The sequence below is a fragment of the Euprymna scolopes genome, chromosome 12 (assembly GCF_053919585.1).
Source record: "Euprymna scolopes isolate OS-2025 chromosome 12, ASM5391958v1, whole genome shotgun sequence".
Classification (NCBI taxonomy): Eukaryota; Metazoa; Mollusca; class Cephalopoda; order Sepiida; family Sepiolidae; genus Euprymna; species Euprymna scolopes.
The window spans coordinates 10869388-10894387 of NC_136493.1; the positions used below are offsets into that span (position 1 = coordinate 10869388).

At 33.3% G+C, this 25000-nt stretch overlaps 1 protein-coding gene across 4 annotated transcripts in view; it reads left to right on the forward strand.

Moving 5' to 3' along the window:
* The window catches only part of LOC145291174 (rho GTPase-activating protein 1-like), a 290865-nt gene that overhangs the window by 202091 nt on the left and 63774 nt on the right, over window positions 1–25000 (forward strand). For all 4 annotated transcript variants that reach the window (XM_080136719.1, XM_080136720.1, XM_080136717.1 and 1 more), the window contains one exon: window positions 24474–24568. In XM_080136719.1, the coding sequence (XP_079992845.1) occupies window positions 24474–24568 (95 nt within the window). The remainder of the gene's footprint in view (window positions 1–24473; window positions 24569–25000) is intronic.

Genomic DNA, 25000 nt, shown 5'->3' on the forward strand with positions numbered 1-25000 from the left:
TTAAAACATACTTATCAAAGTATTATGTACATCCATATCAAAAACACTTGTTTAGCATCTGTAAGGTGATGAACTAGAGCATGGTTAATTAAGGTCTCAAATATTTTGGCGAAAAGTGGGAGGAGGCTAATGGGGCGATAATTAGATGGGTCAGTTCTTTCACATCTATATCAAAAACACTTGTAAACGTTTTTTTTTTTTTTTTTTTTTCATTTTTAAATTTATTTCCATACTTTGTGGACCAGGCGCGTACGCAGACCCTGCAATTTTAATGAATCCTAATTATGCCAGATCAAACATACCCATTCCTGTGTCTCGTTACATCTTCTATCATTATATGTGATCAGTTTTCTATAATCGTCAACCATATAGGAGCCTATTCGTGACCAGACACACACACAGACGTTCAGCTTTATATTATAGATATATAATCGCCTTACTTAGTATCATTTAATAAAAAAAGCTCAATCAATATGTAAAGTTTATTCGATTTTGTTTGAGAATTTTTAAAAAATGTAAAGATTAATAAAATTAAATTTTCATATGAAAAGTAAAATAATAAAAATGTTTACTGCTTAAAAAAAAAAAAAAAATATCAAGTTCAAAACAAAACTGACAACCTTATGGCATTCGTAACTACTTTTTTGGAGGGAAGCATAACTCTTGTAAAAATGATCCAAACAAGCTAATTCAAAGTGGGAAAACTGCGGGTTTTCTCTCCATTTTTTTATAGATACATCCACATACTTCTATGCTTCTTTGTTGGTCAGTCACACTTGACTTTGAATGAACACCTCTTCATTAAAGCTGCAGATTAAATGGACGTATGTTCAGAATTGATCTTTCTTTTTTTGCTACATCTGGAGATAAGGATTAATTTAAAGGTCAAGGGATCAATTCAAGAAAATATTTATAAATCTATTCCTTAAAGAGTTCCAAAGAAAGTACTCTTCTTTGCTGATGAAATAATACAATATAGATTTTGTATATTTGCTAGATTTTTTTTATCGATATCTGAAGTTGAAGGTCAACATTGTAAAAACTGGCAAGAAGACTCGGTCTTGCCTGGAATTGAGTGAGAAAACATATCCTTTTGTGGCCAGCCTATAACATCATATTAGTTTTTTCTTTAGTGAGACCCAATGATATATCCAGAAATGTGGAGATAGAGAGGGGGGGATAAGAGCTAAATGAGTTCTAAGATGGAGTAGTGCAGCACCCTTTCCTGTCTTGACAGGGTTCAAAACCGGTTTTGAAATCTAGTAGGTGATATCCTTTTCTCCTAATAACCTCTTCTCACAGAAGAGACGTAGCGAGTATCTCTGCTTTATCGTTACTTTCTTGGCAGATGCTCGACTGAGTTTGTCTATGCCCTCCCCCCTGTAAAACATTCACAACAAACACTCGTCTAACTACAACCACTGTCAACAATTTCCCCCTACTCTCTATATGTGCTTAAAACTAAACACATTCCATGAACAAAGTTTCTTTGCTAGAACTGTCTGCCTGTGAAAGTCTTTACTGCAGGTGAGCTTTCTAGCTGACTACAACATGGCTGTTTTCAAGTCCAATGTAAACAAGTTCTTGTTGAGCCGTCCCCTTAAATAATCAAATTCTACCCAATTTCTGCCACTACTGATCATTATGGTATTGTCTCCCTGACACACATACACAAAAAATAAAGATATTGAAATAAATTTCAAGCCTTTATACTTTTACTGACATTTCTTAAAAATTTATAAGGATCACTGTATGCTCATGCTTTAAGCTCTATGCCCCTGATTTACCTTTATTTTAAATAGTACATTATAGGTTTCGAGCACAACCTCCAAAATAATATATTCTCTTTTATAAAAATGAACTTTTTTTTTTTTTTTTTTTTTCCAAGCATTCTGTGTCATTATCCAGCAGAAGTACATTAGTTGCAGAATATATGTAATTATGAGAAAACGGAAATGGAATCATGTTGTATTTTCTAAGGCGACAATTTTATCATTCTACCCTGTATATTAGTTTCAGAATATATGTAATTATGAGAATCTGTCACCAAAAACTGCTTATATGATTAGCATTGTTACCCGATGTTGACCGAGGGAAAAAAGTATAAACATATTACTATTAAAACTTCTTGGTAAATTTCTCTATTCATCTTTTTTTCTCTTTTTCTTTGCTCCTCAACTCCTTATTCTGTCTTACTAGCTGGACATGCACACACTTTTATATAATAGATTCCTTGGGTATGAATCAGCATTTTCTTTCCAAATATATACATAACAACACAGAAAACCCGCCCCCCCCTCTTGACGAAGCTTGGCCCAGTTGACCCTCAATTAAGAAATAATTTCTTCTAAATTTTTTATATTATTCATCCAGGACAACACCGATCAAGGTTATCAGATCTAACTCTGTCTTTAAGACTTGCATTAGACATCCATTATATGATTCTCATATGGTGTCTTTCCATGCAACGCATGTCCTCAACCTTTACAGGCTAGGGCACGCTTTTATACATCATCACCAGGGTTATGACAACAGAATATTCTTTTCATTGTTTTGACTCTCGAGTATATATCAATACAGTTAATCAACCAAGAACCACATCACTTGATATAAAAGCATATAAGATATCAACAGATACACACTCAAGAGTCAAAACAATGAAAAGAATATGCTGTTGTCCTAGCCCTAATCATCACACTACTTACACATGCTTGATAGACTCTTCCCTTTGTCAACACCAGTTATGCTCAGCTGGTTAGTAATGGCGTAAGTTCCATGAACTTATTCTATCCACTCCAAACTCTTGCAATTACACTTGCACCTCGACTGGGTCTTTCTAATGACTGATCTACTTGAGTAGCAGAACTCAAAGCTATATAATGTTATTCCAATGTCTTTGTAGGTGTTAGAACCAACACTCAAAGGAAGAAATGTACAAGAGGTGTTCAATAAGTAATGCCCTTGATCCGCTTCTCATAACAGTAGAGCAAGGAAACTTGTCACAGTTATTAGTTTGTTACATAGGAACCACCCAGATTTGTGCGTTTCTCCCATTGTCTAATACAGCTCTGAAGAACACCCTAGGTTGGTCCTCAAATGGCGACGTGACTTCAGAAACCAAATCTGCATCATCTGGGAAATGCTTTCTTTTCAAGAATAATTTGACGGCTGTGAGGAGGTAAGTCAGAGGGTGCAAGGTCAGAAGAGTAGGGGGATGAGGGATTTCATAGCCACACCGTGCTTCTGATCTGTTGCGATAGTATTCTGTTCAAACGACTTATAAATTAATGAAGATAGATGCTGAGCTTATATATGTACAATCTGTAGAATTTATTAAAGACAAGTAGAAAGCATATGTTTTCATACAAACAATACTTTTTAGTAGATAACGTATAAGAACATGTGTTTTGTGTGTTTTGTTGATCTCTGGTAATCATGTGTGGATTGAGATTGTTATTCATGTTGTTAACAAGATAATTTACTGATGGTAGAGTTCATTCATGATTATACATTAAGCTTGCCTCGCTAAGACTGGATTAGTGCGCAAAAATTCATTTCATTCAAAAGAGCCGTATTTGCGAGTGTGCCACATCACTCATAATCCGTCGCTGCCGTGTGCCATGGGGAAAAAAGAGAAATAGTGGAAAAGGAAAAGATTAAAAGAAGTTAGTGTTGACGCCTGTTTGTCAAAGGTGAGGTCAAAAGGGGCGATAATTGCTTATTCTTTTCTTTCTACAAATTGTGTCTGTGTGTTCGCTGTGCATGAAACTTTTTAACAGACTAGTTTTTAAACGAATATATCTCGACAGATCTGGCAACATGTGTGTTGTGGACCAGAATGTTGATTTACAGGAAAAGAATATCTTTACTGATCTTACTTTGTCTCTTGATTTTGATAGCTTCTCTTAATTTCCTAAAATGTGAAACATAATAGTTTCTTGTAACGGTGGTACTTTTTGCAAGAAAATCTTTTATCAGTACTTTGTCCTGTGAGCATGATCTTGCCATCCGAGGGCTGCAAACTTGCCTTCTTTGGAAGTAGTGAATCCAAGCGTTTCTACTGCATTGACTGATCTTTGCTCTCTAGATCATAGTGATAGACCCAGGTTTCATTTGTAATCAGTCTTTTGAAAAACTTAAAATCATCTTCTTGGCACATCTTCAAATTCATCCTCAAGCACTCAACCCATTCTCACTTCTGGAAAAATGTCAGCATTCTAGGAATCCATTTTCTAGATATTTTATGCAAATGGTCATGAATGATAGTTTCCATAAACCTCTTAGTCTACTGGTAAACTTGCCAATCTTCCAAAATGGCAGTCTCAACTTGACTGACAAATAGGTCTGGGAGTTGCTTCCACAGATTTCCATCCATGTTTGAATTCACGATGCTAGTGTTTTACAAGATCATATAATGTAGCATCATTACCATAGGTTTCTTTCATTTCATCAAAAGTCTCCTGTGATGTGTGTCCTTTCAAATACAAAAACCGGATCACTGCATGACACTCAACAAGCTCCATTGCACACCTGACTCGGTTCAAACACCTGTAAATCAGAAATTGCAATTAGTTCAGAGCTGTAATTTGCCACATAACTCATAGAGATATAAATCATTGTATATGTAAAATTTCATCTAGCTCAAATCATTGGAAGTGGGTCAGGGGTATTACTTATTGAACGCTCTTCGTACATCTTAATCCAAGCAGACACTTAACTAATCCTTGTATTGATAATGTTTTTTTTTTTTTAAAATAAGTTGTTGAATCCTGAGAAAGAAAGTCCTACTTCTCAAAACTATAGATTTTTTTTTTTCAATTTGAAAATAAAACCAAAGCTACAACATTGCATCATTTTATTGCATAGTCTGTTTATATTTTGGTATTCTTCAAACTCCAAACTTAAAACCTTTTCCTGGTGCTTGTGTTGCCGACTGCAAATTGAATCTTTCTCTCTCCCTCTTGCTCCCTTTATCGCTCTTTTTCTCTTCCTCTCTTTTTCTTTCTGTCTCTCTATTTTCCTCTCTCTCTCTCTCCTTCCCGCCCCCAAATCTCTTCCAGTTGATTGGCATTCCATATTCTGTTGCAAAATTTAATAAAAGATGGATTACAAGTAAAGGAAGAAAATATATTTGAGCTGATTCCTTTTTCTTTTTTGGATTTTGTTTTCCAATTCAAATTCACTGAGAGGATTTTTTGTGTGGGACGAAAGAATGCTTTTGAGATAAATACATTTATTGAAAGTGGGTTATTATAGAATTTATATTAATAAAATTGAAACTTCTTGTGTTTCTTGATTTCATGAGACTTAGACGTTTTTTTATTAGTTAGTAATAGATAATTTATAGAAATAAAGAATGAGTATTTATGCAGAATACGAACCATGTTTTTTTTTTTTTTTTTTCTTTTTGCTTTCAGATAGAATTTTCAAGTTAAATTCAATTTTTATTGTCTTTTGTTTATTTAATTATTAGGTGAAAGTTCAGATTGTTTTAAAAAAAAAACAAAAAAAACAAAGAAGCCTTCTCCTCCACATAAGAATGGTTTTCTAAATAGCGTTATCATTTCAGTAAGATCCGTATTCTGCCTAAGAATGCAAACAGTATAAGACAAATTTTTAAGTATCCTATTTGAAAGAATTATGAAATTAAATCTACGTGAATGCATTTCAGGTTTTTCGTAAAGTCGTCATTTTAATTTTAATATTTAAAAAGAAAGAATTACTTTGTTAAACTGTCAAATAGAAAGTTATCATTTAAACTGGCAAATTAAAATTCTTAGTAAATCCTAATAAGAAGATTGAAAATTTTGGAATTTATTTACAGTTAATCATTTTATAATTAGAAATTAACACGATATTATCTTAACATAATTAGTTATACATATATAAGTGAGAATGCGCGCGCATGTGTGTGTGAGAGGACACTTCTCAACCTACACACTCAACAAAGTTTTTATCTACAGATTTGAAATTTGGTACATAGGGCATTCAGACATGTGAAAAACTTTTTAATTGATTTGAATCCATAAAAAAGGGCTTCTAAGGGGTCCAAATTGGAAAGTATTACGTGAGGGTCGTCGGATTTTTACTGTTTGTCAACTGTTTCATGACTGCGGATGCATGGCCAGAAAACATGACAGCTTTTTTATGTTAAGAATAAGTTGGTTACTTTTGCACATGCACAAAATTAACCATTCATAGCTCAAAGTCGCTTAATTTTCAAGCTTTCATATCCATCTGGTAGGTAGCTCAGGTAACGATGCTGGAGAGATGAATAATAAGGTTGGAAAGGTAAACATTCTGGTTTTGATTCTAGCGGATTGTATACAGGACATATTTTTTTTTTTTACTTTGATATCATAACTGTACATTGAATAATAATCACTAGAGAATTGACTCTCTGATAATAAATCTGTATGATATATTTAACTATAATGTTTATGCGTATTTTATGACCGGGCAATGTTGGGTGGCCTGCTAGAAGAAGGAAGTTAACATTTTTCAAATTAAAATTTACAACATTTATTATTCGAAACAAGGGATACTGATTAAAATTTTTTTCCTTATTCCATGGAGTTTCAAAGAATTCTTGTTATCCACAGAGGAAAATCGCAAAATACCAATTATACAGGCTAGCTATAATTTTGCTGGTTACCATAGTTCAAAAACTCCAGAGTATGGGAGATATAATCCTATTAAGGATAATATAAAACAATATTGATCAAAAACGTTATTCAATCTGGAATCCACGTATGAAGTTGCAAAATAAAACTGTAAAGAATTCATAAGTATTGGGATGGTTAGTAAGTGTGAATTCGAGATGTTATGCATAAATCTAACTGGAGGAATGTCCATTTGTAAATTTATGATTCTTGCATGAGGAGTTTTGGAGTTATGTGTTTAAAGGATAAAGAAATTAGAATAAGATGCTTAACGTGGCGTTAAAATCTATGGAGGGTAGTTTCCACGATTCACTTTCATCGCCAAGATAGAAAGAATATTGAGCATTTCTAGTTATAAATATTAGTATTAATATTTATATATCCTCTTTAAGTTTCCAAAATTCTTCATTTTGCAAACTTGAATTTCTGAACTATATATATATATATATATATATATATATATATATATATATATATATATATAGTACAAAATTTTGTGTAAATTCAAACACATTTTTTCTTTTATATAACTCATCATGGATCTCTCCATTACTAACAATTACTACAATATTATCCCATTGACTACTGTACACGCAATAACCCTTATCCCCGAGTGGCTTCCAGGCCTTGATAAGTGTTGACTACCATGTAACCCCCCCCAAAAAAAAAACAACACTAATATATACAAGGGGTGTGCAATAAGTAATGCCCCTAACCCACTTCCAGTTGTCTGATCTAGCTGAAATTTTGCATGTGCAATGATTTATATCTCTACGGGTTATGTGGCAAATTACAGCTCTGAACTAATTGTGGTTTCTGTTTTACAGGTGTTTGAACTGAGTCAGGTGTGAAATGGAGCCTGTTGAATGTCTAGCAGTGATCCGGTTTTTGTATTTGAAAGGACGCACACCAACAGAGACTTTTGATGAAATGAAAGAAACTTATGGTGATAATGCCCCATCATATGACCTTGTAAAACGTTGGCATCGTGAATTCAAACATAGCCGGAAGTCTGTGGAAACAGCTCCCAGACCTGGTCGCCCCCCCCCCTTCTGCCATTGATGAGGCAATTGTCCGTCAAGTTGAGGCTGCCATTTTGGAAGATCGGCGCATTACTATTCGCCAAATAGCCCAAGATGTTAAGATTAGTACAGGGTCTGTGGAAACTATCATTCATGACCATTTGCATATGCATAAGGTGTCTGCCAGATGGATTCCCAGATTGCTCACACCATTCCAGGAGCAAGAATGCGTCGAGTGCTCGAGGATGAATTTGGAGATGTGCCAAGAAAATGAGTCAAAGTTTTTCAAAAGTCTGATTACACAGGATGAAACCTGGGTCCATCACTATGATCCAGAGACCAAAGCCCAGTCAATGCAGTGGAAGCACTTGGACTCACCACCTCAAAAGAAGGCAATGGTGCAGCCCTCCGCTGGCAAGGTCATGCTCACAGTCTTCTGGGACCAGGACGGAGTAGTGATGACAGATTTCCTGGCAAAGGGTACCACAATTACAGGAACCTATTATGCTTCACTTTTGAGGAAATTAAAGGAAGCTATTGAAATCAAGAGGAAGGGCAAAATCAGCAAAGGTACCCTCCTCCTGCAGGACAGCGCTCCGATCCACAATTCGCATGTTGCCAGATCAGAAGCACGGGCGTGTGGTTATGAAATTCTCCCCCATCCTCCTTACTCTTCTGACTTTCACCTTTTCCCAGCCATGAAGTTGTTTTTGAAAGGAAAGCGTTTCCCAGATGATGCAGCCTTTATTTCAGAAGTCACGTCGTGGTTGGCGGACCAACCTGGGGTGTTCTACAAAAACGGTCTCCAGAGCTGCATCAAACGATGAGAGAAATGCATAACTCTGGGTGGTTCCTATGTAGAGAAAGACTAATAACTGTGCCAAGTTTCGTTGCTCTACTGCTATGGGAAGTGGGTCAGGGGCATTACTTATTGCACGCCCCTCGTGTGTGTATATGTGTGTGTGTATATATATATATATATATATATATAAGGAGAGAGATACGTTAATATATAGTCATAATTAGTAATAAATAGTGATATTTACAACTCGAAATAAAATAGGTTTAAGGCTCCTTAAATTCGTACCAGAATTGTCCATACGGACCTGTGGTGCAGTGCTTACAGTAATTGAAAATCAATTGTAAAAAGTGCTATTATCCTGAAGGTTTAAGGTTCAATCCTCAGTGTGGGCGACCAAAAAATACAATTGCGAATTACTTAGGACCTCTATCCAATCATTGCTGATGGAACCCTGTCATGCTACTCCCGTGAAGTAAATTCTGTCCAAATTCACGAGTTTGACAAGATAAACTTGAAGAAGGTCGTAGGTTACATCAACCGAGACATTGTGAAAATCACACGCAAGATGAAAACAGTAGTCCGATGAATCCAAATAATATGAATAACAAATCCTCATCTCAAAAATTCAGAAACGGCTTTTTTTGTTGTTTTGTTTTTTTTAATAATTTCATAAAAAAAACAAGTGCCGTAGTTTAAAAAAATAAATAAAAGTGAAAATGTTCTTGTGCAACACAGTCAGTATAGCTGGTTTACTTATATAAAAGTAGGTATATATAAACGCGAATCGTTTCAAAAGTAAAGCCTCTTTTTCTTTTTTTTTCTTTTTTTTTTCTTTGTTTTTTTTTTTTACTCAAAAAATTGAAGAGCTACGAAGACGGGAGTGGTACCATTAAAGTGAGCTTTTGTGCTCCAGAATTTATTTTTCTACATGGTCACCACTATTCTTAATGCACTTTTGCTCGGAATTCAATGACACATTTCTACTTCTGATGCACTTCTATGATAGGGGTTGCTTTCTTAGTCTCACACCGTCAATATCTGCAACAGATATGAAACTTTAAGATCATGAATGCATAAATTCAGTCATCATAGCAATGTAATTTGCATCTCGTTTGATCCATTCGAGGGGGAATAAAAAATAGGAGGCATTACTTTTGGTACGTCTTTGTTTCTCCATCTCCCCACAAAAATGTCTGCCCAACAAATAAGGGAAGGGTGAATTCAAATAGCAAATCCAACAATTCCTTAGCTTTCCATAATTAAACGTTTTGTTTACTTTCCCCATTTACTTTCTATACCGATGTATACGTTTTTTTTTTGTTTTTTTTAATTTGTAAATTTCTAGTTTGAAACGAAATCTTTTTTACCTTTTACTTTTTAAAGTCAAGTAAACAAAATTTAAAGTCAGTTTTCATTAAAGATGTCGATGATAATGATCCCCCCCCCCTTTCAATTTTATTTTTAATCATTTCACTTCCGCTAACGTGTTTGGTGTTAAAGTTTCTTTTTAAATGTATAGCCGTCACCCTATGCCCACCACCACCATCCTAATAATCAAAAGAATTTTTTTTTTTTTTTTTTTTTAAGCAATGTCAAGTTAGTGGGGTGGGGGGGTTCTTATGTCATCAGAAATGGCTTCCCACCCCCACCCCAACCCACTTTCGGTAGTTTAGTTCCTAATTATTCTATTGAAAGAAAAAGAAAAGCATTAGAAAGACTTACATTGGAAATCCTGAAGACAGCATCCGACACAGGTTGGCTTTGTTTGCTGGTAGTACAATGACGTTAAATTACACGTGACCTTATTTCGCTTTTTGTAGGACAGATAGGCGTTTTCTATATTAAAAATTAAATTGATGACATGATTCTCTGATTTTATATGAATATTAGCGTTTAAAAAATGCTGTGCAAACATTGGCGAAGCATTTAAAAAAAATTTTTTACGTCAGGTTTAAAACTGAATATTTCAAATAATTCATCGTTATAAGTTGAAACGTTTCTTTTCTTTATCGCTGATTTGAAGCTCAATCGGGAATGCTATCGTATTTCAAGGTTTTCTGATCATCTGATTTAAAAACAAACACTTGATCTTTAGACTGCTTTTCTTATTATCGCATTTCAACGCTAAATTTCAAAGCGATACAACGTTAGAAGCAGAATTAATCGTTAATTTTTTCAATTAGATTTATTTTTAAAACATTTTCAACTTTAATCATGGCCGCAGAAATTAAAAGTAAAGGTGAGTCCCCCACCCTTCCAAAGAAAAGTTGTTTAAGATTGCATATTTTCTGTTGTCAAAAGTCGAAATCTCCTTTTCTCTCTCTCTCTCTCTCTCTCTCTCTCTCTCTCTCTCTCTCTCTCTCTCATTATAAATGATTTTCTTATTGATTGTGGTTTCTATTCTCTGCATAGATTAGCTTTGTGTATCTATTATGACAACCACAAGCAATTGTGAGTTCATCTACTTTGTTTCCCTAAGGCCTTTTTCCTATATACTTTAATAGCATAAAATACATGCTAATATTTAGTTTAGTTCTGGGTTTGAGTTATGTTTGAAAAAAAATATTAAAAAAAAAAAAAAATGTAACATTTTCAATAACAAAATTTCCTTACACATATGCGTCGGGTGTTTATACATGCTTTCAGTTTCTCTTCATCGTTGCCGTTTCATCTAATTCAGCTACACAATAAGCTTCTTTTTTATGCAGAAAGTAACACAAAGAGACGTTTGCTGAAAGAGTAAGCCGAGCGTCGCCGTAACATAAAGCTGAGCCACTGAAAATGAGGTGCGATGTTTTTCCACGCGGCGCGCGTTGCAAATTCAAAGCAGCAGACGACAATTTAGAAGAGGAAGAAAAGAAAAAGTAAAAAAAAAACAAAAAAAAAAACACCAGTTCCTACATTAACGGAAAAGACACAAGTTATTAAATTCAGGACAGGAAGAAAAAAGTGTTAAAAAAAAATGAATTTCACATCTTTATGTGATCAACTGAAAACCCCAGCCAGACAAAAAAAATTACTGGCAAGGTTGAAAATGTGTTCGTCATGCGGACACAGGTGCCAGCTTATAAGAGCAAAAGTCAGCGATGGCTATGCCTGGAGGTGTCAGGCTAGCAATTGCCGAACGTATAATTCACTAAGGACTAGCACATTTTTCGCCAAGTCCAGGCTTACAATAGTAACAGTTATCAAAATCATTTACCTGTGGGCCTACCAGCGAGCCACGAAAAAAGATCTCCAATGCGAATGCGATTTAAGGTCATCACACACCATCGCCGATTGGAAAAATTTCCTGAGACATCTGTGGAGAATATTTTCTCAGAAATCCCCGGCAGATAGGGGGCCTGGGACATAGGTGAAAATAGGTGAGGCAGTATTCAATCGCCGAAAACATAACGTAGGCCGACTAATCACACCTGTCTGGGTCTTCGGTGGATACGACCCCGCCGTAAAGGAGGGTTTCTTGGTGAGTGTGCCAAACTGTAATGCAGAAACCCTCTTTCTCTTAATAAAACAGTATATTCTGCCGGGGACCACGGTCGTATCAGACTGTTGGAAGGCATACAACAGTGGCAGGAGAAGGGTATCGCCATTTGACGGTGAATCACAGCCTTCATTTTGTAGATCTCGAAACGAAGGCTACGGCGAATCATGTGGAACAAATGTTTCATTTTTCACGTTTTTCTAAAAAAATAAATAAAACAAAAACTTCTCCCCCCCCCCAAAAAAAAAAAGTTTGGTTTCATTTTTTTGTTTTTTTGTAAAAAAAAGTTTCAACGTTACACGTTTTTCTATAAAAAAAAAAAGAAAAAAAGACTCCCCCCACCCAAGAAAAAAAAAGTTTGTTTCTATTTTTCTTGTAACAAAAAAAGAAAAAAAAATCTTTGAAAGTATTGCTTTGGACTTACCAGTCAGCCTTTTATTGAACTAAAAAATGTTTAAAATTATATTTCCATAAAAAAAATATTTATATAAATAAAAAAAAACAAAATGTTATACCATTTTCCTTTATCGCTAATAAAACTTTAAAGTTCCAAGGTAAGTTTTCCTTTTCTTTTTCTTGTAATGCTATGCGACGCTCGGCTTAATTTCCTCGGCGACGCTCGGCTTACTCCGGCTGTTGACGTCAGTGTTCCGGGGACAGCCGAGCAGTGGCTGAGTTACGTCCGGATCACTCTCTGCACTAGTACCCTTAAAGGTTTTATTTTTGAAAAAATTGACTCTGGGAGAGAAAGACTGTTTTCTTATTTAATTATTTACTCCTTTAGCTAACTTCTTAACTTAACTGAAATTGGTGACACACAGACAGACATTGAGGTAACATTTTGCTTATCAAATTTTTTGTACAGGGTGGAATGATAAATTTGTCGCCCTAAAGAAAACAACATACAACTTTATTTTATTAGAAAAAAATCAATTCAGGTGACTTGATTATGTAGTAAAGCTGACATCTATTCAATGTAGCCACCTTCAGCCTCAATCACCACCTCAATACGGGTCCGGAACTGGGAACATGCTTTTTCCACAAGTGCTGGTGGAGGCTTGGTGAATACTCTGCAGATGGAAGTGATCAGGCTGGCTTTGGTGCTGTGGGAGGTCGTGTTGGTGATGTTCTCCTTGTATGACCAAACAAAGTAGTTCAGCGGGTTCAGGTTGGGGGAGGAGGGGGAGCTAGTAAGAGAAGGGTACAAAATCGTAGCACTCCTTCTGAAGCAAAGCCTGGGTCTCTTTGGACTTGCTGGGTGGGTTCCGATTCTTGCTGCCATATTCAGGGTCTGCCAGTGGCCACCTGATTTAATCAGGGGATCACCACACTTTTCAGCACATCCAGGTACACTTCAAAGATATATTGAGGTGGCATGATGTGGCCCTCACTTGGAACTGCACCAAAGACCATAATCATGGCTGGAAACTTTGTTGAGCTGTACCCTTAAGCATTGAACCGTCCGGATTTTTATTTTGAGAGTGCTGGCAATGGTCCTGTTGTCATAACTTGGATTGGTAGAGAGCATGAGTTGTACAGTACATCTCCGATCTAGCTTGTTGAACATGGTAACTTTCAGACACGATAGAAGGCTCTTATCGCTCTTGGGATTTGTATACAACTGGCCAACTAGTAGATGATCTGAAACAAAAAATCAAAACCAGTCATGTTAATATCGTAAGGATAATATAAAATTAAAGATTCTGATGATATTTAGTTTATGTAAAAAGACTGTATTAAAAGGTGACAGTTTATAACTTTTTCAACGAAATCAATTAGAACAAATAACGGTGGTATTGTGACCCAATGGGTCATCCGTATGTCTGGCATGTGTTTGTGTGGGGGTAAACTCCAAAAGTTATTATTATGAACTTTGAAATAAAGCTGCTAGGCATAATGGTGGGTTATGTAGGCTATATTTTTAATTAAGTTTTATTTAAGGGGCGGTAGATTGGGGTTGAATTAAAACAAAACATAATTCTAAAAAATAATTATTCTTAAAAAGCTTTAAATGAAATTAAATTCAAATATGCGATATGAAGTTTAAACAAAGATTTTTTTTATAAAAAAATATACTCATATAATAGAATATATTTAAGACAATAAAAATTGCAAATACAAAATCGACATAAAAAAAATCTATTTTGATTTAATTATTTAAAATGATAGGTCATCTTTATTTTCTGGCGTTTTTTTCCAAAAAGTATGGAGGCCTGTAAGCAAAATTATCTTTAGATACATAAATGTCAACAGAAGACATTAAAATTAATTTTATTTTATTAACTCTCGTCTGTGTAGTTCGTTAAAAAAAATCTATTTGTTTTACAACGTAAATATGAAAATACGATAGCAAAAAAAAAAAAAAAAAAAAAAAAAACGTTACTTCCATTAACACTTATAGCGTCAATGCTCATCCATAGAAATTGAATCCGAAAATAGTAAACACATGAAATGATGACGTTGCTTTTATTGTGTAAAACACTGACGTTTTACACACAGCTTTGGTGAGGCCTAGTGTACAATGTGACACACACATTGTTATATCAGTTTTTGCCCTACTGAGGCTTTATGATCTAGTTTAACTTATTGAATTTATTATGTTCAATTCTGCCCTAATACCTGAGGAAAAGGTATGAATTTTTAGCTTTCACACAAACAGGGCTGCCCAAACTTTTTTTTTTTTTTTTGCAAGCCAGTGTTGCTCCTCTAGAGTGCTGGTTCTTTAATACCACTTTCCAGCCCTTGTCACATCTTCCTGCCGTGGTAGGGAGATAAGTACCTTCAATAACCCAAACGATGTTGACTTATTATAATACCGACGCATCAAACCTTGATATGTGGGTTAATAGTTGAAGTGTGATCGTTTTACTCATTATGTTTGTCTATCGCTAATATTAATGGAAATATTTTGACCAATCCCACCTCAAAAAAAAAAAAAAAAGATTGAAAATATGGTAGCTCATATATTTTTTTTTCTTTTGTATTCATAAACCGGTTACGAAAGCATATGGAAATAATTTATTTATAAAAAAATTATTTTAGTCTTAACACTTCGTGTGTAATCATGAAACAATAAAAAAAATATTAATAAACTTATTTTTTTACATTTCTATAAATAGTTTTGTTTTTTTTTGTTTCAGCACTTGTGTATCTGTTATCACGAAACAAAAAAAAAAATAATCAAAATAATTATTTTATTATTTATGTGTTAAGGAAATTTCGGTTTCGTAATTCAATTGAATGTATCAACTTTGTTTTGTGATACTCTAGTCTGGGTTCCTGGCGTTGCCCGAGTGTTTGGAGGTGTGTGTTGAGGAAAAAAAAAAAAAAAAAAAAAAAACAGTTCTAGATTTGTAAGCCATGTTTAGTTTCAGAACAGTTTCCGATGGTTAGTTGTTCTACACAAGTCCTGGAAGTGACTGATTCTCAGTAGACAGTTCTTGAGTTGGAAGCACCAGAGCAAAAGATTCTTCCCGTGTTGACATGAAGAAAACATGTGAAGTTGCTACAGAAAAGGTTTAATTTTTATGGAGCAATTCTGGTTTCTGATTGGTTGGTAGCAGAATGTGAATGAATTTGATTCGTCAGTTCCTAGCAGTATCGTTTATAAATAGAATCTCCCACTGTGCGGGATCATATCTCCATTATAGTCCAAAAATATTGCAACAAAAATGGTAGTAGGCAGGCAGGCTCGAACCCGTACCATCGCCAAACCGGAAATGTCAAATGTTTAAATTAAGGCTAGTCACTCGAAAAGAGGTGATGCCTTTCGAAAATATCGGCGAAAAAAAGAGACCCCTCCCTGTAGAAAAGTGCCCATTTGAGGGTAAAGGGATTGTTTTTGCTAATTTTCGAAAATAAAGATGACCTATCATTTTAAATATGTCGATTTTGTATTTGCAATTTTTATTGTCTTAAATGTATTCTATTATATGAGTATATTTTTGTATAAAAAAAATCTTTGTTTAAATATAAACGACTAGATAAACCTGAAGAAGATCAGAGGTTACATCAGGTGAAGATAACATCCAAAATGAGAACAGTAGTCTAAAAAATCCAAATGTTCAAATAATGATGACCATGCTTCTCTAATACCAACAAAATCGAACTATATGCTACCTTTTATATATTTTATGCAAATATATGTAACGTTTCTAGAGAAATGTTGTCAAAAATCCTAACAAGTCACGATTAATCAATGTGAATAATATATACTAGCAAGACTACCTGGTGTTGCCCGGGAAATTAAGTGAAGAAAATCGCATGTAACACCTTGCTAATTGTTGTGGACTTTAACAGATCAAAAAGAAATAAGACAATAAGAGTCTGTATTTACAGAAAGTACAGAAGTGATTCCAGAGACTACTTCAGACATGATTATAGACTTATTTATCTCTTTCTCATAGCGAGATGTGACACAAGGATCGGAAAGTGGGATTTGAAGAGCCAGTGCAAGGTTGGAGGTTACAACCTGAGAATAACACTCAAAATGAGAACAGTAGTCTGAATGATTCAAATAATATAAAATATTAAAATATATACAGCACATTGGTTCTCATCAGATTACTGAAGTTAAGCAATGTTGAGCCTGGATAGTATTAAAATGGGTGACCATTTGGGAATTCCAGGTGCTATATGTACTCTCCGCTTATCTTGGCATTGTTTCCAGTCGTCTAGCACTTTTCCTTGCCACTGGACTCTAGCAGTGTCGATTCAAGATAGGTTTAGTTGGTGATTATGCAACCTCTGCTTCACAATTACACACAGTTGTCCTTACAAGTGGTAAGCATTGTCTTTCAAGACTGAATGAAGGCATCAAGATATTAAAAGCTCAACTTTTCCAAGTATACAACACTGAATTTTATGAAACAAGTCCTTGTTGAATTACAGTAGAACCCCACGAAACAGAATTAAAAATTAGTAACAAAATACAGCACAGTATATAATACATATGTATATAATTAAATAAAACCATAAAGCGAGGCAAATACCGTAACCAGGGGCCGAAAAAACGTATTCCGCATCGTAACCTGAAAAAAAAACGTATCTTAGGGTCACCGTATCCCGGGGTTCAACTGTATTTGAAGATTAAAGGTTTCTGTTGAAGTGTGTGTTTGAAAATAATGAAAGCAAATAATGTGTGTTTGTGTTGACCAATCTTGTTTCGTGGGCATTTTATTCCCAGCGTTGACCAACTGGAAAAACAGGTTTCTATTTTAGGTTACAATTGTTGAGAATAATCAGCTCCGTATGAAATCCCATCACATGTTCTCATCGCGTGTTCTCCTTATCAAACCACATCTTATTAAACTAAATAATGAAGTCAAAAAGAATGTTCACTATAACTTGATTCAATCTTTAACACACTTGCAACAACTCCCAGGCATGTTCTCCCCTATAAGCGATCAACCAACCAAATAAAATTAATGAAGTTTTTGTATACTTAACGTTACGCAGGGATTTATGTGCTGGTCTTTTTTTTTTCATTGTCGTATCTTCTCGTCATCGTTTCATGAGTTGCCATGTCGTCTAGTGGTTATTGATCGCCTTTTCTGTTAAATTAGATGAAGAAAATTTGTCATGCAGGAAAAACACAAGAAAAACGTTCACCGAGTTTCTTCAGGGTTTTATTGGAGAGAATGGACTTATGAAGAAAGAGACTAATTAAGTATGTCCTTCTTAACCCAGTACCCTCCAGCATCCCATTAATGGGATGCTTGAAAATATTTACGTTTACATCTAAAAGTTTACCTTAATTCGGCTGCTAATGAATTAAGCTTAGTTTTCTAACTTTAGTTTGAAGCATTGGTAACCTCCATATTAGATTATTCCTACATTATTGGGCATGTCTCGTTTGTAGGGCTTTCCAGAGAAAATGTTAAAACATCATATGCATCAGGTGCGCTTGAAAGCCAAATCACAATGCAATATTATGAAAATAAACAAATATTTTACTTGTTTGAAATTTATAATTTAAATATATTTTGGAGTCAAACTCCATCCTCAGTATTTTGTACTTTTTTCTTTTTTTCTTCTTTCTTGACATGTTCTAAAGTTGAAGAAAGAAAAGTTAGTAAAGATCTGCGCGTTGTCTCTCAGCGGTTGTATTTTGAAATGTCGGAACGGTACATTGGCTACGCAAGATTAACGTCGGGTGTGAGTTCCATTATAGAAGCGTTGATTTAATTTAAATAGAATATGCATCAGGTGCGCTTGAAAGTCAAATCACAACGCAATATTATGAAAATAAACAAAAAGATAAACATAATCAGTTTTACTCGCTTTCTCTTTTTCATTTTTTTAGTTTTTTATTCCTCTTGATATTCTTAATGATAGAATAATAATGCTTACAAGCACGACAATTATTTTCATTAACAAGCGTCTGTGCAGTTTTTTAATTTTTCGTTCATAAATGGTTTTAGTTTTAATTTTTAAATATTTTTAAATTTTTAATTACTTTTTAAACTAGCAGTTTGGCCTGGCTTTGCTTGGGTCCTATGTACGGTTCATAACTTTATGTGCATATATATTAAAAAGTTTGACTCGTATCCAAGTAACCTACATCTAAAATTTCAAGTTTTTAGACCCAAAATTGGCGAAGGAGTTTGGTAGAGTCTGCAAAGTTCAACTTTGACATCTTGGCTGCCAAATTTTCGCCCAAAAACTAATTAAAAAGCTTGCCCTATGTCTGAATACACTTTATGTAAAATTTCAAATGTTTAGACTAAAAATTGGTTGAGGTCCTGGATATGACCTTAAACTATATCCAGTGGTAAGGCCCCAGTTTGTGGGCTTTGGGGAGTGTGGAGCCACCCTTTAATTACCATTGCTCCCAGGTCCACTCTGACGCAGAGTGGTAGTACCTGGTAGGGTCCCAACTATGGTTTAAATAGAAACCGACTTGAAAACAACAAACATATTCTATTAAAAAAATTTTCTTCAAAATCTTTGGATTCAGCATTAAATAACTTGAAAAGGGTTGATATGCCGTAAAACAACCAACCAAAAATTGGTTGAGAGGTCAAATTTTTTTAACTTTGACCCCAATTTTGACCCTGTTAACATTTATTATTTGGACCTCAAATCAAATTAAAAAATTTGATCCCTGTCCAAGTAACCTACATTTAAAATTTCAAGTATTTAGCCCCAAAGTTGATGGAGTTTGGTAGAGTTCTCAAAGGTCAAATCGTTGAACTTTGATCCCTTGACAGCCAAATTTCTGGCCGAACACTAATGAAAAATGATTTCCCAAATCTCAATACCCCTTATGTCAAATTTAGAGTCTGAAGACCAAAAAATGACAAAGTAATTTGGTAGGGAAATATACACACACGCACAGACATTTTCACTTTTACAGATATATAGATATTTAAAAAATTGTTTAAAATTATTTTTTATAAATTTTAAATTTTTACAAATTATTTTAATTTTTAAAAATTATTTTTATTAAATTTTTTAAAAATTTTTATTTGGTCTTTTTATTATTTGAAATTTTTCTTTAAAAAAAGTTTTATTTAAATTTTTATTTTTATAATTATTTTTTGACATTTTTATTGTGTCTTAAATTTTTTTAATTGTTTTAAATTAATTTTTTTTTTTTTTTTAATATTTTTAGTTAAAATTGCTTTTGGTCTTTAGCACAATATTTTCAGTCAAATATATTTTTTCACATTGATCACAAACTTATTTTATTTGCATAAATAAAATCTTGAACAGTGCTTCAAACAAACTTAATTACATTGAAACATATTTGTGTAAAATACGACTTAATTAAGGAACTACATAACCATTTATAATCATCAAAAAATAATGTTCAATCACGTTTACAAAAAATATGCATTATTTGAAAAAAAAAAAAAATACTAAGAAGCACTTTGTTTTTTTATTAACAAAAACAAAATTAAATATTGCATAGATATTATTTCAACAAATGAAATATGAAACTTAGCTTCAAACAGTTCATTAGAATTAAACACACGAGACCAAAAATAAAAAAATGTTTAAAATCAACTAGAACTCCACCCCACCTAAAAAAAAAAAATTTTTTTTAAAAACTGCTTTTCCACTTGACACGTTCAAATAGATGCACTTTTTATTTTGCAAAGGATCAAATATTCGTTTCATTTGCAATGACATTCATAAGGACATTTCATAATGTGTGTAAATTTACGTACTCATAGATAAGCAAAACGTAACTGCGATTCGTATATGACTTATAGAATTCCAATATTGTATAAACGTACAAGGTGTTTAGGCGTTTAACAATTGTTTATATATGCTGTGGTCCTTAAGGGCTGAAAAGGAATAAGACAACAAGGAGGTAGTTAACAAGAGAATGTATTTGCAAAAAGTACAAAAGTAATGGGCTGTCAGAGACTGCTTCTGGATTTCTCATAGCTACTCTGTTACCGCCATTATCGCTATTTATGGTGTCGAAGAGTCCATACAGCGATGCAGTAGAGTTGATCAGCATAACAATATGGAAAATAAACCGGTGAAAACAAAGAATTATCCCTCCTGAAAGATTATACTTGTCAAACAAACAATTGAAGTTTGCTGTTTAAACAATACTACTTTGATTAAATTTAAGATTTAACGGTTAGAAAGGCCGAACGTTTTTAATAAATATTGCTATTTATTAAAAATAAAATTGAAATTTTTCTTTTCAAATTTTTGAATAATAAAATATTCATCTTCAGGAAATTAGACGATTGTTCTTTTTTCTTCTTCTTCCTCATATGCTATGGTGGAGGTAATCCATGGTATAACTTGAGATGTTTAGAGTTAAGTATGTCCAGTTACAGTTTTTTAAAAATAATAATTATTATTTTATTTATTCATTTATTTATTTTTATTCATTTATTTATTTTTATTTATTTTTTTTTTTTTTTTTTGTACTTCTGTGTGCACAGAAGTATTTACAACAATGAAACTGTAATTTCTTTATTCTTAACAAGTTGTATTTATTAGGTGTTGCTTTTTTATTTGTTCATTTTTGTTTTGGATTTTTTTTAACCATACCATGTGATATTTTTTTTCTTTTTTTCAAATTCCTTTTCACTAATATGGGTTTTGTCGGTGGCGTTTTTATTTTCTCCCCAAGTATTATTTGTTATAATGTTACATATTCAGTGCGGTCAGTTATTCAGAATGCGTTTGTCCGGTCTATATAATTATTAGCATCTACTTTTATCACTGATGTAAAATATATACACTCTGACAGTGAGTAAAACACAACACAGTAGATCTATAAAAAATATGTTTTATTTTTACTTTTGATTAAAAGTTATTACTGGTGTTGTGACATTTTTGAGTCGGATGTTGTTGGTGAAGAAATGTGACAGCTTCACTTCTCTGATCGGCTTCTCATTTTCTACGTAGTTCATGCCTATTTTTGTGACAATTTATTTATATTAACATTCTTTTACCATTAGAATGTTTTATATTTCCTTTTTCTATTGTTTCCATCCTTTGACCGATATCCTCTCCCATATTTCTGGGTCAAATTATGCATTCCATTAGACAATGGTGGAAAGTCTTGTATTCTTTACATGGAATCTATTTGCATGTGTGCAACCCATGTTGCCTGTCAATATCTAACAACCATAGATTTGGGTATTAATCACAAACAAATTTTCTTCAGTTAAAAACTAGCAGGATGCAGGTCTCGGCATTGTTTTGGGAAAATTGAGAACACCACGAAACTTCTGCCACACTGCTGAACCTTGTATTATTATTTACTTTTTTATTTTATTTTTTATGCATATCAATTTGCAAGTGATAAAAAAGTAGAGCAGGTGTTACAGGTCTAGCCTTTTAACAAAAAAATATGTTAGGTTAAAAGAAAGTAAAATGTTTTCTTTGTTGTTTACAAATACCCAGTGTTAGTTTTTGTCAACTAAAACCCATGTTTATTGTTGAATCGCCATCTTAGCCATCATTAAAAAGGATTTTAAAATTATTTTTGTTGCTGTTTATTTTGACAAATATAGCAATGATAGTGTTTGATTCATATCTAAATTATCTCTCTGAATTATACTAGCCAAAAATCAAAAATATATCTGCATTCATCCATGTGTGGAATTAGAATAAAATATTCTTTCTTTTTTTGGACGTGGCTTGGCTGGCCCTCTATTTGATCCTAGTATTCACAACTCTAACACGTTTCCCATTACATGCAGTCCACAAACCCAGAGAGCAGTCATTTTGAGACTTTCTTTACTCGTGTGCACCTCTATTGTCCCAGAATATCAGAAAAGTGACTTTTTATTGCTTTTGTCCACACAATAGTTTTAAAAGTTGGGGTTATATCTTATATCTGTCTTCAATAATGTTTAACAAATAAAAACTTTAATTAGTAGTGAAAGCATTTCCAGTTTGAATGCATTGGGATTTGAAAAATATGAGTTTAGAGACGAGTCAACAAGCAGCTCTTTTTTTTTTTTTTTTTTTTTTTTTTTTTTTTTTTTTTTTTTTTTTTTTAAGTAAACATGTTTATTTAAATTTTAATTTTCTACTCATAAGTCTTCATCAGGAAAATACATTATTTTTTCTCCTTTTTTATGCAACATGTTGTCACTTAGCCATAATCTTCTGTTCTTATTATGTATACCAGAGCAATATGACTGCAACGTTCTGTCTAATAAGACTGCAGCATCTGATGTCGCTATACAATTCGAAGCTGGAGTTGTTCTTCAGATGAAGGCTTTGTTGCATTATTATATATATATATATATATATATATATATATATATATGCGTTTTATTTTTTATTACCGTATCTTTCTGTTAAGTTACATTATTGTTTCAGCTACCCGGCCGTTTTTTTGGCCGTCCGTAGCTTCCTCAGACTTTTAAAGAAAGGTTTTCTGTAAAAGTCTGAGGAAGCTACGGACGGCCACAAAAACGGCCGGGTAGCTGAAACAATAATGTAACTTAACAGAAAGATACGGTAATAAAAAATAAAATGCATATTTGCTCTACAACAGTATCGAGCATTTCTTCAGTTTTTAATAATTACCATTTCTACTATATATATATATATATATTAGTGTTGGAACGATTAATCAGAATCAGAAAAATCAACAAATTTGGAGGAATCAGAATTGGAAACATTGGTGCCTATTTTCCGATGCTAAAACGATTCTTTTGTCTTTTTTTTTTTTTTTTTTTTTTTTTTTGTTTAAAGCAAAATCTTCCATTGCTGGTAATGATAAAATAATAAATATCTATTGATTTTAAAATACCAGTAAAGCTAAAATCTATAGATCACCCTCCACAACTGCAATTTTACATTTAGGAAAATATCTGCACATTTAACATGTTTTTTAATCTGCGAAAATAACAATGCTATATTTAGAGATTTATGAAGAATCAGAATCGGTAATTGAATTGGGAATTTAGTACGGAATTGGGGAAAAATATTGGAATTGTCCCATCACAAATATATATTTATTTATACATAATTTTCTAACTTGCACTTTTCAAATGCTTGATAAAATCATATACACCTGACAGTTTGTGGCATTATTCCCAAAATCAACAGAGACGAATTTATCAACATATAAGTTTTATTTACAATTAAACTTTTGCTCAATGACAAAGAGAAGGAGACGTTAGTTGGAGGCATTGGTTGGTATGTGGCATGACAAAGGAGTGATGTCAGATATACATCGCACTCACTGCTGTCAATCTGCTCTCTCCTCTCTTCTGTTTGTTATCCGTTTTATATAGACATCAATTGACATTCCTGGAAATGTAAATATTAAGGTATTACATTCTTTCCTATTTTGCATTCATAATCCCGACCTGGAGTGTAAACAGTTCTTTATTTTTGTGATAATTACATTCCGTCCTTTTTATGGAACACAAGAATGTAGATTAAAATCCATCTGGAATGTGCGTATGTGCATACCTCTGCTTTCAAATGTGCATCGCCATATCTCCATATCCAACATGGATGGGTGATAAGTTTGCCCAGTTACCAGGATCCCTCTCTCAGTATGTCAGATAAAGTCTGACAGAAAATTAAACAAATACAGTTGGAGTCAGCACAGCTGCAGGAGTTGCAAGAAATGTGTTGCAGTACTTACCCATCCTCTTATTGGGATTTCAAACTGGAGTTTTTGTCAGGGTTTACTTCCTTAGTCTTTACCATGGCATCCACAACCACTGGAATTGGATGTAAAAATCTCAATCTTTGATAAGAACAGAAGACTATGGCTGTTACAACATGCCACATAAAAATATATATATTATGTTTCTTTCTGATCGAATCTCTTCTATAAGTTAAAAAATTACAATTCAAATAAATATGTTGATTTGAAAAAAAATCTGCATGTTGACTGATCGCTAAACCATTATAATTTTAAAAACTTAAATATTTCTGTTGATTATTGATGAAATTTTTGCTGTTAAATCGTACAGATTGACTTTTAAGCAATTTTATTGAATATCTGAAAATTTGTACCTAATTTTTTTTGTTGTTTTTGTTTATTTTTTCAGAACTTAACAAAGAAGAGAGTGCCTTCCGTAGTGGGTCCATCACACCGGATGGTTTAATAGACGAAGATTTTGAAAAAGAACTTGGGCCTTCACAGGTATTCGTTGTTGAACCAATATTTTTATTTCTATCCAAAATATTTTAATTAGATTGGAAGAGTTGCGATTTTTAAAAAAATTTTTTTATTTATCTAACTTCATATTTCAAATATAAAAACTAGGGTGTATAATATAATATAATTATCGATAACAGACGGAAAAAAATGTCAAACAAATATTTAACAAATAAATGTCATCAAAGGTCTGGATAAGTCTTTTTTATTTATTTATTTATTTATTTATTTTTGGGACTATTTTACCATATTTGTTCCAAAATCTGTGTTTAGCAGTTTTACATGGTGCAAAACTCAAATTTACATATGTTAAGGCCTAAAATTGCACCATTTGTTCATTTTCACCAGGAGTTGACGTTTCCTGGGGACTAAATGGAGGGGGGGGGTCAATGCTGAACTTAGTCATTTTTTCTTTTT